The sequence below is a fragment of the Phytophthora parasitica genome, assembly GCF_000247585.1.
Source record: "Phytophthora parasitica INRA-310 unplaced genomic scaffold supercont2.84, whole genome shotgun sequence".
Lineage (NCBI taxonomy): Eukaryota > Oomycota > Peronosporomycetes > Peronosporales > Peronosporaceae > Phytophthora > Phytophthora nicotianae.
The window spans coordinates 158,501-171,550 of NW_008649070.1; the positions used below are offsets into that span (position 1 = coordinate 158,501).

At 51.8% G+C, this 13,050-nt stretch overlaps 7 protein-coding genes across 7 annotated transcripts; 3 read left to right on the forward strand and 4 right to left on the reverse strand.

Annotated features, from left to right (window-relative positions):
* Nucleotides 1–153: 153 nt before the first annotated feature.
* On the forward strand, nt 154–2,778 carry PPTG_18394 (hypothetical protein). Its single transcript, XM_008916439.1, has one exon. It carries the CDS (start codon nt 357–359, stop codon nt 2,724–2,726), a length of 2,370 nt encoding a protein of 789 aa, XP_008914687.1. The 5' UTR covers nt 154–356; the 3' UTR covers nt 2,727–2,778.
* PPTG_18395 (hypothetical protein) lies at nt 2,730–4,224 on the reverse strand. Its single transcript, XM_008916440.1, has one exon. It carries the CDS (start codon nt 4,054–4,056, stop codon nt 2,821–2,823), a length of 1,236 nt encoding a protein of 411 aa, XP_008914688.1. The 5' UTR covers nt 4,057–4,224; the 3' UTR covers nt 2,730–2,820.
* A 487-nt stretch (nt 4,225–4,711) lies between these two features.
* Nucleotides 4,712–5,787, reverse strand: PPTG_18396 (hypothetical protein). The gene has a single exon (XM_008916441.1). It carries the CDS (start codon nt 5,727–5,729, stop codon nt 4,980–4,982), a length of 750 nt encoding a protein of 249 aa, XP_008914689.1. The 5' UTR covers nt 5,730–5,787; the 3' UTR covers nt 4,712–4,979.
* On the reverse strand, nt 5,770–7,256 carry PPTG_18397 (hypothetical protein). Its single transcript, XM_008916442.1, has one exon. It carries the CDS (start codon nt 7,217–7,219, stop codon nt 6,251–6,253), a length of 969 nt encoding a protein of 322 aa, XP_008914690.1. The 5' UTR covers nt 7,220–7,256; the 3' UTR covers nt 5,770–6,250.
* A 1,563-nt stretch (nt 7,257–8,819) lies between these two features.
* PPTG_18398 (hypothetical protein) lies at nt 8,820–9,660 on the forward strand. Its single transcript, XM_008916443.1, has one exon. The coding sequence runs from the start codon at nt 8,946–8,948 to the stop codon at nt 9,546–9,548; it is 603 nt and encodes a 200-aa protein (XP_008914691.1). The 5' UTR covers nt 8,820–8,945; the 3' UTR covers nt 9,549–9,660.
* PPTG_18400 (hypothetical protein) lies at nt 9,500–11,719 on the reverse strand. The gene has a single exon (XM_008916444.1). It carries the CDS (start codon nt 11,434–11,436, stop codon nt 10,810–10,812), a length of 627 nt encoding a protein of 208 aa, XP_008914692.1. The 5' UTR covers nt 11,437–11,719; the 3' UTR covers nt 9,500–10,809.
* Nucleotides 9,738–10,522, forward strand: PPTG_18399 (hypothetical protein). Its single transcript, XM_008916445.1, has one exon. It carries the CDS (start codon nt 9,824–9,826, stop codon nt 10,388–10,390), a length of 567 nt encoding a protein of 188 aa, XP_008914693.1. The 5' UTR covers nt 9,738–9,823; the 3' UTR covers nt 10,391–10,522.
* Nucleotides 11,720–13,050: the final 1,331 nt, after the last annotated feature.

Genomic DNA, 13,050 nt, shown 5'->3' on the forward strand with positions numbered 1-13,050 from the left:
GAAGGCGGCATGCCCGTACTCACCAGCAAGGAGAACATCGGTCTTCTGGCACAGTACGCCGCCGTCGATGACTATGTAGCAGACTGGTAGGTGTCTCGTAAGGTCGTTGCGCAGCGTATGGCGGATACATGACAAGTTTTGCATCATGGTGAACCGATCGAACGGACATTTGCGTCAAACCAGACGGTAGCGAAGAGGAGCAACACCTTGAGTTCCCCATCGACAACCAAGTCTCCGCTACCACTCTGTTGCTCGCTGAATCGGCATTGCTTAGCGCTTCAGTGCAAGTCATTTTCCCATTCCGACATCGGAGTCCCAACAATTTTTTTTTTTAAATTGATTCATCACTATTCGCTATGCGAGTCGGACGTGGCGCGAATGGCTCACGACGACACACAGATCCACCACGAGGATCGATTGCAGTTGGTGAAGCACAAAACGAGGAACCGACCGGGTTAATGACGAGGGTTTATGGTCGGGAACGGTTGGTGTTTTCGAGACAGCAGATCTGTGACGACCTGTTGAATTCATTACCGAAACTACACGCAGCACTACGCAGTAACCCGTCCAGGAACGAGCAGCTCTGGAGACGTACGTCGAGTGTCAAGGCAAGAATCAGCACGTTCGAGTTGGTGGGGATGCCACCGAATGACGGCGGCGCGGACGGGGCGGAAGTGCATTATGCCGTCGCGGCGTCAACCAAGTTGAAGTGCCATATGAACGAGGTACTCAATGTGCTTGTGAGTCAGAAGACGAGCGACTATGAGGCGACGATGCAGGCGATGAGTGGTAAGCGATTCGAAGGAGGAGAAGTGTTGTATCGAGAACGGTGTCGCCTGGTACCCAATGGAGTCAAGGGCCCCGGGACTCAAGCGCTTCTGGGCGTTCAGATGGCCGCGTTCCGTCCGAGTTGGCAGCTCCGCTTGGCTCCGAGTCATCTCTGTCACCCGGAGCATCCGAGTTCACAGAGACTGTGCTTTGCGTCGTTAACGCATCGATATTCGGAATCCGATCGAGCGGTACACGTCATGAAGACGCTACCGAAGCGAGTACACGACCAGGTTATCCCTCGAGAGTACCGTTCAGCACTTCGACGGGATGTCGATCACCTCGGAATCGCGTATGACATAGTATCCGAGACCATAGAAGGACGGCAAATGACGAGAGTATTCGTGCATGCGTACGTGGCTGCTTCTAGTCTGGAGAACTCTGGGTATTCTCCAGCTCTGGATCATCGCAATGGTCGGCCACGTAGCCGTACGTCACCTGAACCCTGGGAAGACAGAGGACCCTGTATTGTCAATCCAGAGTCCAAGCACGTGCTGGACTTACTGACGCAGCAGCTAAACGAGTTCGAACGTGTTATTCGACGTCGTCGCCTTGGTTTCCAGTCATTCATCTACTTCCAGCCTTCTGTGAGCCTTCAAAGCGGCGAGTCTAGCTACCCTCTACTCTCCAATATTTGTCATATCTGCGTCAAGCGCTTTTCGCTCTTCCGACGCGAGTTCTATTGCCAAATTTGCGGTCATCTGGCGTGTGGAGAGTGCTCTCAACTCTATGAAGTCGAAGCTAGGATCGGCCAAGTGCGTATGAATCGAGTGTGTCTGAACTGCGTCGTTCATGTCGACTCGTGCACTTTCGCGGATGAAGACATCATCGCAGCACTGGGACCTACCGTCGTGTCTTTGAGGAACAAAACACAGTGGGCTGAGGTCTTTGGAAGTGGGGATGTCGATGACGATAGTGATACCGTTCTCAAGTCATCATACGCTGGTTCAGTGGACGACGTTGATTGTGTTTCCTATTCAAAAGATGTTGGCGGGCGTTGTGGTCTGGTACAGCTTAGTCACGTCTTGCTGGGAACGAAACAAAGCGGTCGATATCAATGGAAACCAGGGCAGTCTGCAGCGCGAGAAAGCGTTCAGACACAACTTGAGCGGTACGTGAATCGGACGCTTCGTGATTCAGAGCACAAGTATCAATCGTCGAGCTTGAAGACCGCGGATCTTGTACGTGACTATCGCTACACGTTCGACGCGATACAAACAACGCTTGAAGGACATCCGCTGCCACCGACGCCGTCTCCAGCACGTGAAGCCCGTCGATTGCACCACATTCAAGCGTCGGGGGTTCTAGAACCAGAGTACGATCACTCCGCGTTGGATCTACTGGCTCAAGTGGCAGCCGAGCGTCTCAACTGTCCCGTCGGCTTCGTGTCTCTCGTGGACGAGACCTTTTTCCATTCCGTTGGAACGTATCCACCTCGTACCTTCGGCCTGCAAGCGCCTCGAACCGAGAGTATGTGTGCACACACAGTCTACGTGGACAAACCGCTGGTGATCAAGAACGCACAGTGCGATCTCCGCTTCGCGCAACTTCCCGTCGTCCGTGACCACGGCATTCGTTTCTACGCCGGCTTCCCGATTCGGGCACCGGACGGGTCTATCGTGGCTTCATTGTGCACTTCGGATCGCGTTCCACACAACAATATTTCATCAGCAGACTACGCAGTCATGCAGACGCTGGCACGGATCGCGTCTCAGCTCGTAGCGCCACGGAATCGCGTGGTGGGCGTTCCGTATCAGCCACGAGTTCGTTCGAACTCGAACTGTAGAATGACGCACAGAACTCGCAGTCGTAGTCGTAGTCGAAGTCAAAGCAAGAGAGAACCTGCAGTCACAACAATGCAGTTAGATACCATCCACAGCGGAAAATACTGCGTGTGAGACTAGACTTTAAAAAAATGTTTATATAAAAGAAATTTACGCGACGTCCACACTACAACTACTGCATTTCTGGTTTGGTGATACACAACGTGGCTTAGATCTGGGCGATGGTCTCGTTGATACGCAATGGTGAGCTGAATGTGTCGAAGGAACGGGCCAGGTTTTCATCGCGGTCGATCCGTTTGTCGTCCAGTTTCTTCTTCTTGACGGAGTAGGCGACAGCAGCCAGCGCGATGCCTCCCACTGCAGCCAAGACGGCCATCGCGATGAATACTGGACTTGTACCGGACGACTTCGCCTTCGTCTTGGTGGTCACCTGTTTGGTATCTGAGTCCGCAGTCTGGTCAGCGTCGTCCGTCTGCTGCGTACTGGGCGTCTTCTCCACGCCAGCTTCACTCGACTGCAGGATGGACACGCCACTGCCAGATTCGTCGGCTGCCGTCACTTTGCCAGCCTGGTAGCCGTCTCCACCACTGGAATTACTCGATTTGAGAGTGTTAAAGTACTTGTTGACTTCGTTCTGCTGGGTGGACGAACTGCCACTCGACGGCGTAGCTGTAGTAGCCGTCGGTGTCGCAGTCGTAGCTGCCGGTGCCGTGGTGGACGGACTGGTTTGGCTGGTAGAACTCTGCTGCGTCGAACTCTGCTGCGTCGTGCTGGCTCGGAAGTTGGACGTGCCCTCTGTGCACTCGTCGGCCGTGAGCGACAGCGTCTCGGTGATGGTCTCACCTGAGAATGACGTGAGTTCGACGCTCACCGCCGACATGTCGACGTTCGATCCGCCGTTTAGCAGGTAGTAGTAGCACGAGTCCACCATCGTCACGTCCTGGTTGGCGATTTTCATGCTGGCCACGCCGCTGGCGAAATTTGCAGGTTGAATGGCCAGCCACGAGCTGCTACTGCCGCTCTTCGTGCAGTACTCGATGTTGCCGCTCACGGGACAGTCCACGAACCTCCATTTGATGCTGTAGCGGTCCGGGTCACTGCCTGTGATCGCCTCAAACACGGCTGGGGACAGATCCAGGTCGCCTTGCTTGCATTCCGGACACCTGTCCACGATGTAGACGATCTGAGTGCTGGTCGTGTCGCTGCACCTGTCGTCGTCACACGAGACCTCGGCACATCGGCCGCAGTTGAGTGTCGAGTCCCATTGCTCGCTGTTCAACGCGGCGTAGTTGTCATCGACACCGGGGTCGTACATGAAGTTGCAATTGCCGGCGGATACCTGTCCGAGCGTGTACGACGTGGCGTCGCCGGTGAAGTAGGTGTCCCCGCCTGCAAGAGCCATAGCCGGCATGATCACCAATGCCCAAGCCTGTCGGAACATCATGGAGGAATTGCCCAAGGAGTTGGTAACAGGCACAAGCTGGAATGAGACTGTGGTCGCACCGCGCTGACTCGTCTAGCAGTATCCGATATGAACGGAAGGACTAAAACGAAGAGGAACTTTCCTCTTCTTTGGAAAGTATGAAAAGACAGGAGAGAGGCAGATCGAGCTTGACAATCTCGTGTCCCACGCGAAAGGGGCAGAAAGTAGGCAGCGATACATTACAAGTTGAATGGGGGAGAGTTCTATCCCCACTCGAGGACGTTGTGAGCTGGAATATTCCTGCTTAGTTCGAGGTAATAAGTTACAGCACTTCTACATCAATTGTTCGACCAACAGCTCAAAACGACGAGACCCTTCAAGGATAGCTGCGTGCAGATGGCGCCAAGACTTTTCCATACTTGAGCGATTCCTCTACAGATTCAGTAGTTGACCCTTGAGGTGGGTACATGGACAGCGTCCAGCCTCTTCTTCTTCTTGCCATAGCTCCATGAAGCCGTGGCATGTTCAGCTTAATAAAGGTCGCTAATGCGTATGCGTTTGAATAGACAACTACCGAGACACTTCTGTTAGCGTTCGAGTGCTGAACAACTTTGCATTCGATAGTCGAGGCAGGGTCGGACCGATACATGCTGGTTGGTCCGACACTCCATAATTCTGTAAATGTACTCCATTCAAAAATGCTCTCGTTGACGTACATACTGGAGGAGGTTTGCGTTGCACGCCATGTTTGAACATCATGTTACCATCGTGTGTATTCACTTATACGCCTGCGATAGTTGTGGTTCCACTGCCACTGACCCATTGAAAATCAAACATTGAACATGCACGTACGCTACCGGTCGATCGAAAGCCGCACACTGCAGCCTTCCAGTTGAAACCTCTGCCTCATGAAACACATGACAACCAACCTAACGTAGCGTCGCTTAGATCGTGACAATAGCCGCCTTCTTCTTCTTCTGCGCAGGAGAGCTGAACGTGTCGAAAGATTTGGTCAAACACTCGTCGTGTTTGTTGCTTTTCTTTTTGGCAGTGTAGAAGACGGCAGCCAAAGCGATACCGCACACGGCGCCTGCTACGATGAGAACCACAATGAACGGGCTGGTGCCTTTGTGCGTTATTCCGTCAGCGCCGGACTTGGTGTTCGTCTGCTGCGTCTCCGAGTCGTCCTTCTGGTTCTCGACGCCTTCCTCGTTCGCCTGCAGAATGCTCACCTTGCTCTGCTTCTCGTCGGCGGGCTCCACCTTACCGGCCTGGTATGCGTTGCTACCCTTCAGGGCATTGAAAGAGTTGGGGCATTCCGTGAATTCCCACTTGATAGTGTAACGGGACGGGTCACTGCCCGTAAGTTTCTTGAAAACCGTCGGGGACAGGTCCAGGCCTTCGTCGTCGCAGTCGATGCACTCTCCGGCCACATACGCGACCACGGAGCTGGTCTGGTCGCTGCACCGGTCGTCGTCGCACGAGACTTCGACGCATTTGTTACAGTTCTGGGTCGAGTTCCACTGGTCACTGTTAATCGCGACGTAATTGTCGTCGACGCCGGCGCCGCACGTGGCTGCAGCGGCCTTGCCCACCCCGTTCGCCGTGCCGTCACCGGTGTAGTAAACGTCGTTCGCGCCACCTGCAAGCACCATAGCGGGCAGAGCCACCAGTAGCGAAATCTGTCGGAACATATTTTTTTTTTCGATAACGACTTCCTGTTCCGGTAAGAGTTGAGCTGGTAGCGAAGAGAAACCTCGAATGAGCTTCACTCTGTTCGAGTCGAACGTTTCAACAAGGCGACAGAAGCCGGGGTGGATGAAGAGGAGAGTCCACCGACAGATCGGACAGATCGAGCCTTGTCATCTTGCACAATTGTGGAGCACAACGTGTTGAACCGCAGTAATTGACGTCCAATTGTTTTTGGCGCACATGCCTATCCGCTAACAGAAGGCTTTGCATTATTGATTAGGGTACTTACAACGAGCGAGAAAACCCAGCGGTGTATCGCGTGAAGCGATTCGCTTCGATGTCGATTGTATCGCTGGAGTTGATGCTAAGGTCTCATGTTGGTCGCCTCCTAAAGGAAGAGAGGTGACCAATGAGTAAATAAGGATACAGCTCGCCACGGGTAGCCGGCTTGATAAGACGTGACGCGATGTCCAATTCGATGCGTTTGTCCGTTTGTCCTTCTTTTCTTGAAGATTATTGACGCTTAAATTTTGGCGATGGTCTCTTTGACGAGCACAGGCGACTTGAGTGTACCGAAAGCACTCTTTCCCTTTTCACGGTCAACGTGCTGGCCGGATAAGCGCTTCTTCCTCTTGACGATGTAGACGAGAGCGATGCCGCCCACGATAATCACCAGCACGGGGACGACGAATAGAAGGTTCGTTCCCGACGAGGTTGCCTCTGACCTCGTGACAGTTTGTTCCGAGTCGTCCGGTGGAGTTACCTTCCCTGCCGTGTAGCCACCGTCACCTGACTTGAGAGTATCGAAGTATTCGTTAACTTCGCTCTCTTGATGACTGGAGCTGGCTGCGAAGTTCGACGTTCCCTCTGTGCAATTCCCTGCAACGAGCGACAACGTCTCGGTGAGTGTCTCCCCCGAGATCGACGTCAACTCGACGTTCACTGCCGACATGTTGACATTCGATCCTTTCAGTACAAAATAGAAGCTCGAGTCCATCAAGGACGCGTTCTGGTTCGCGATCTTCATGCTTGCCACCCCCGTGACGGTATTGGCAGGCTGTAAGGCCATCCACGCACTTCTGCTTAATGTATTCGCACAGTACTCGATGTTGCCGCTGACGGGGCAGTCCACAAACCTCCACTTGATACTCTGGGATGAGTCGCTGTGAGTGAGCTGGTTGTAAACCAGTGGGGACAGACCTAGGCCTTCATCCTCGCACTCGGTACACTCATCCACGATGTAAACCGTGATGGAACTCGCTCCATCGCTAGCAACTTCAGCGCACCGGCCGCAGTTTAGAGTGGAGTCCCATTGATCGCTGTTCAAAGCGGCAAAGTAGTTGCCGACGCCGGGGTCGTACATGAAGTTGCAATTACCGGACGAGAATCCTTCGTGCGTGTACAACACGCTGTTACCGCTGTAGTAAGTGTCGCCGCTAGCGAGGGTCATGGACGACAGTGCTGCGGCCCATAGGCAAACTTGGTGAAACATGGTTCCTGGGGTACTGAAGCCGATTTGACTGGTAGCGAGCAGTAATGAAAATGAGCTAAGTGGCACGCATAGGTGGCGTGGTGGAGGGAAGTGTCAAGTGCAGATCAAAGCATCTGCATCCCACACATGTACTCTATACTGTAGAGGCCATCCAAACGTAGTAAACGCACCTAACACTCTCGACAGCAAACCAGTTTGTCATTTTACTCGAAATACTGATGTTTTAGAATTGCTCGTTCAGCCCTTACAGTACTGCACGCTGAAGTATTAAGATACCATGGCGTAACCAGCTAACACGCAAGTTCTGGCTGCTATTTCTCTAGATCTTGGGCATAAGGCGGATTCTCATTGTCCTATAGGCTTGTCAGCGTGGACACATATTCTCAGCACAGGGGCCATCGTTCATCTTGAGGGTCGTAAAGGAACGTGGTCACAGTATGAAAGCGACTAAATCCATCCTCGACACGTATGCTGTACTCGGGCCAAACCTCTGAGACTATCACGGTCGTTCTACGTGCCTAGCATATCTGAGCGGCAATTGTACTGCGAGTGCCTGTCCTCTGATGCTACCGGTAGCTGCGGCTGTCCGGAGCGCGCCCTCACCGTCATCTCAAATCGTAATGTTGGCATCGTAAGCGAAGAGTTAACATTTCTGGCGAGGCGTAGAGGCAGTAGGGTAACCTAGCACTAGCCACGAGAAAGTAACATGACTAGTATCCTCTTACCAACGAGGGTGAATACTCCGGTTTTGCTTCTACATGACCATTCAGATCGAGTGTTTCGACCCACTTTAACTTGGCGGCAGTCACTGTCAAAGATCGTTTGGAAAAATGTCGGAAAGTGGTGCTCGATGCGATTCTCTGCGGTGAGGACCACATCCCGTTCCAAGTCAACAGCTTCGACCTTTAGGGTACGATATCCTCTTGGACGCTGACTTGCGGCCATGGCTTATTGAGATTAACTCGTCTCCATCCATGGCAAGGTACAATGACTTGGACTATCAAGTTAAAGATGCTATGATGCTGATACGCTTCGTGTGGTGGACCCTCTCCACTTTGATCGAGCTAAATTGGCAGAGGTTATTGCACGCCGACAGTGCAACCAAGAGGACAAGAAGAGACGACCACACGCACATACACGCCATCCTCGAGAGGCTGAGGAGATGGCAGCTAGACAGTTGAATGAAGACCTCACTGCCATCTTGCGAGGGAAAATCCCACGGGCGTATGGAGAAATGCCCGAAAATATTGGTAATTACCGAAGACTCTGTCCACACACAATCATCTACAATCAACTCGTGAAGCCCAAGCAAAGCGTACAAATTGCAACAACAAATACATGCGGCTTGTTGACCAATCAGGTTGCGTGTTTTGGTCCACTTCAACTTGGCATTCGAGAGGCCATGCATTCACTGCGACAAAGGGCTTGCGATACATTACATGCACCTCGACGTTAGATCTAGAGTGAAGAATCTCAAACGTGTAAAACTGAAGCAAACACGTTCTTGTGGTGGCAAATGGTTGGCCTCCATTTCCTTGACAAAGCACCAGTTGTCAAACGGTACCTCGCATTCAGCTTTGGTTTTCACATTCAGTAACGAGACGGGGCAAACGGAGCCGACCCAAGACCGGAACAAGGCGTGAAGCCTTCTAGAATGGCCAACAGGGTTTCTGCGCTCGTCGCAGCTCATGTTCAGTTTTGATTTTACACTCACGCCAGCAAGAACATGGCAAGCGTCCAACAACACACGACTCCTAATGTGAACGTTGGAAGTCTCGCGCGACTTACACCCGTCAACCTGATGCCGGAGCGGTACTCGCGTCACATGAAGATCCTGACCAAACTCAAACAGATCCAACAGGTGCAAGTATCTCGAGGTGCTGGCAACAGCTACGTCATCGACGTGTTCACTACGTCGCAGAGTACAACGCGCATCCCGACGAGTCTAAAACATGTTAACTCCGAGGCCAAGGGACAGCAAGTTGCCACGCTTTTCAGCCGACCTGACACCCACGTGGAAAAGCGGTTCGCCGACTTTGTGAAGCTGCGCGACGAATTGTACGACACCTGCCACACCGGTCCCCACTTGTACATGAACTGCGGATTCTGCAGTGAACTGACCCGATACTTGTTGTTCGGAGCTGTGCTACCGGGTGCGTTGCTGACCTGGATGCTGCCACAACGTCAGCGAGTGAAGGCGGTGCAGCGATTTATGGAGTCTCTATTGCTGCTCGCTGTTGCGTGCCCAGTAATCGACTCGGAAGCTTGCCCGTGCCAAGAAAAGCTCCCACGTCAGCTCTACAAGTTCCTCTTCGAAGCTTCTGCTTGAGCATTTATCACATTGACACAACGTTTTAGACTTATCTATCCCTACAACTTAGAGTTACTGTAACAGTGTCATAGGCACAAAGAGAAATGAAATAGGTGTTTCAAGTGGTGTAGATACTTTTTGATGGAGCACCCCCTCGTGCCAAAGCACCGGACCATTCGCATTCAGCGCACATTCAGGTACGAGACAGTCCAGTTGAAGGCCGAGATGTGGCACCCTCTGACCTTGCGAGTCGCAGCGGCAGTTCTCACTTTAGAAATTCCTCGCTAGCCATCATGAGTATCCTGCATCAATCTTCAAGCGACGTCGTTGTCGGCGGTCTCGCGCGGCTCAGTCCGATGAGGCTTTTGCCTGAGAGGTACTCGCGTCACATGCAGACTGTGAACAAGCTCAAGCAGATCCGCAGCGTCCTGGTGTCGGCTGCCAATGGAAATTATGCTATCGACGTGTACACTCCGTCACAGTCGAGATCTCGCATCCCCACGAGTTTCAAGACAAAGGCTCAGCATTTGGACGCCCACATTGAGAAGCATTTCAGCGACTTTGTCGCTCTTCGGGACGAACTCTACGAGACGTGCAAAACGTCCCACCCGACTATGAGCTGCCCATTCTGCACTGAAGTAGCTGGCATTCTACTTCTAGGAGCTGCGCTTCCGGGTCCAGTGTTGAGCTTGGTGCTCTCACAGCGCCAGCGAACCAAGGCAGTGCAGCGCTTCGTTGAGAATTTGCTGCAGCTCGCAGCTTCGTGCCCCGTCATCGACTTCAACGCTTGTCCGTGTCAGGAGCAGCTCCCACGAGAGCTCTTTATGTTCCTCTTCGGCGAGTCCGACCCGTTGACTTGAAGACGTCGCATGTAAAGAGAGCCTCAATTTATCTATTCTTACTTAATAATTGCAAAACAAATTTACACTAAAATCTTTAGCGGCTCTTCCGTAACGATTAATGAAAAATATTCACATCTGAGTTATCGGTGCATTTGTGCTGAAAAAAATGCCTGTCCGTGGCATGATGCAACTCGAACGTGCTATCACTCTCGAAATCTGATAACTTGGAAGCCGCACAGTTGCCATTAATTGCCCAGAATTGTCGGCAGGGAGTCGGTAAGGCGGCCATCAACGCCATTATTGCGACTCACCAGTTGCAAGTGCATATATCGTCGCTGTCGGGCGATGCCAAGCGCTAAGCTTAGCATTAGTACTGGTCTTGCTACGATGAAAGCCATCCCATGATCTTGCGTTGACAGGAAACGAGTGAAGCTCACTCAGAATGCATCTGTCTGGTTCTGGTAAACACTCGCTAGATGTTCACGCGGAGTTGACGTCAGGAGTGCATGAATGTTTGTAAGCCACCCAACGCAATCGTTTGGATCGAGCGTTTCCTTAAAAAATAATAATTTATACGCGTTAAAGTGCGAGCATGTCGATGCGTACCCACCGTCTCTACTGGCAAGACACAGCATCAAAACGACGATCCGTTGCTTGGCGAGCGATTTCATTTCATGCCAAGGAAGCCGCCAGTCAGTCGCTAACTTAACACTCACTTGTCCCTCCTCTCCAAATACTATACTCCCACTACTTTTTTCCACGTCTTGACTGCTTACATCATCAACGAACAATGGTCCGCGACCGGCGTGGGCAGTCTCCTGCTTACTCTGGACAAACTGGGCTGAGTCATCTGACCAAGCTCCTGTCCGAAGAAACCTGCCCGTTTCCTCTCTCTCGCGGCTGTGAAGTCCGTCGCCTCCTGTCGACACAACGTCGGACACGGCGGCGGCGGCCCCAGACTCCCGAAATCGAAGCTCTCCACTTGCTTCTGTGCTGCAGGCTCCTGCGCGTCTCGACACACGCCGCATCGCTCGCCTTTCGAGTGCATGCACTCCCCACAGCATGGTCCTGGCTCTGTATGTTCCTTGGCGTCGTCTCCTGCCTCCTGGAGCATCGTGACGCCCGTCGATTTTTGGTCCAGCGGGACAAACTCCCCCGGACGTGGTAAAAAGCGGAAAAGAAAGCGCTTTTTCGAGCCGAATTCGCTCACACAGACCGCCGCTGCCCTGTCCTAGTGTCTAGCTCCCTCCCCTGCGTTGCTGTCGCGCTGTGTATCGCTGTGTGCTCCCGCCTACTTGTCCTCTGTTGCTTGATGCCACAGCTCTTGCGAAGTGGGCAGTGCCGTTTTGTTTAGAGAAATGAAAAACCTCGAAACAAATTGAGAAAAACCTCGATCAGATTACCAACATTCTGGACCTGGAAAACTGAATTCATCGGATTTCAAGGGAAACAGAAAAGAGTGGTGTTTACACGACACAATTGTGGTGGTTGAGAGGTCACGATCGATGCGAGCTCAGGATACTCAATGCTATCGTATCTGTCTCCCCGTGTTGAGAACATGGTGGCAACATGTGCATAGGTTCTAATAAGCTACTGGAGTGATTCCCGGTAGTTCTTTTTTCCAGTTTAAATGATGAAGTTTATGACTTGACAATGTTCCGAATTTGTGTGATAGCTGTATTTCACTGCGAGTTGTACCACACACAGTTCATGGTAGTTTGAACTACATCTAGTTTATCAGGAGCTCAACTCGTATATTATCCCAGCGATTGCAGTAAAGATTTAGCATTGTGGCGTTTAGACAGAAGAGCTTTTCCCAAAACCAGTACCATATGTGAGCACAAATCCCGAAATACGTACCTTTATTAAAACCAGAACCAGTACCAAAACAAAAATAAACTGGACCACTTTCATTTAGTAGCGTTGAAGATTCTTTAATTACTGACTACCTGTTTAATCAATGTGCGTGAAGGCAAATATCTGAGCGACAACTCATTGAAAACGGTTGTGATTGTCGCGGTCTTCCTCCTTAGTGTCGGGGTCGTGTATCTAGCTGGCCGACGTAGGAACGAGAACTAGAGCGATTATTCCAAAAGTAACTTAATGTATTCTGAATGCTTCTTGTTTAAGAAGGAAAAACACGACTGAGCCTCTATCTTACGACCTAGAAGCTCCTTACCTGACCTTGAACCTTTTCCACGCAGCGGTCCACTGCGGGGTACCTCCTCATTCCCTTCCTCCAGGTCCCACTCTAGACGTGGAACGCCGACGTCTGCTCCTCTTGTCCCGTCTTGTCGGATGTAGCTCTTTGACTCTGTATTGAGTAGACCTTCTGGATACAGTCCGCGAGAATGGCGAGACCTCCTTCTAGCTGTAGACCGTGACATGATCTTTAACCTTTCGACGCTACAGTAATCTCGACGTATGCGGACACTACCTTATGCCGCCGACTAGCAAGACTGAGACTAGCGCAGATGTAATTAGCTACGCAAACGCGTTCATCATTACATCATATGGTTCCACTTTGCCATGCTAGCATTTGCAGCATAAGAGCCAGCAACGAAAGCACCGCGCGACATTTGGTTTGCGATAGTAGTAGTTTTGGCAACAGCAGCACCAGTGGACGGCCAGTTAGCTGATGAATCAGAACCAGCATTAGGAGTGTTCGATAGAAGACG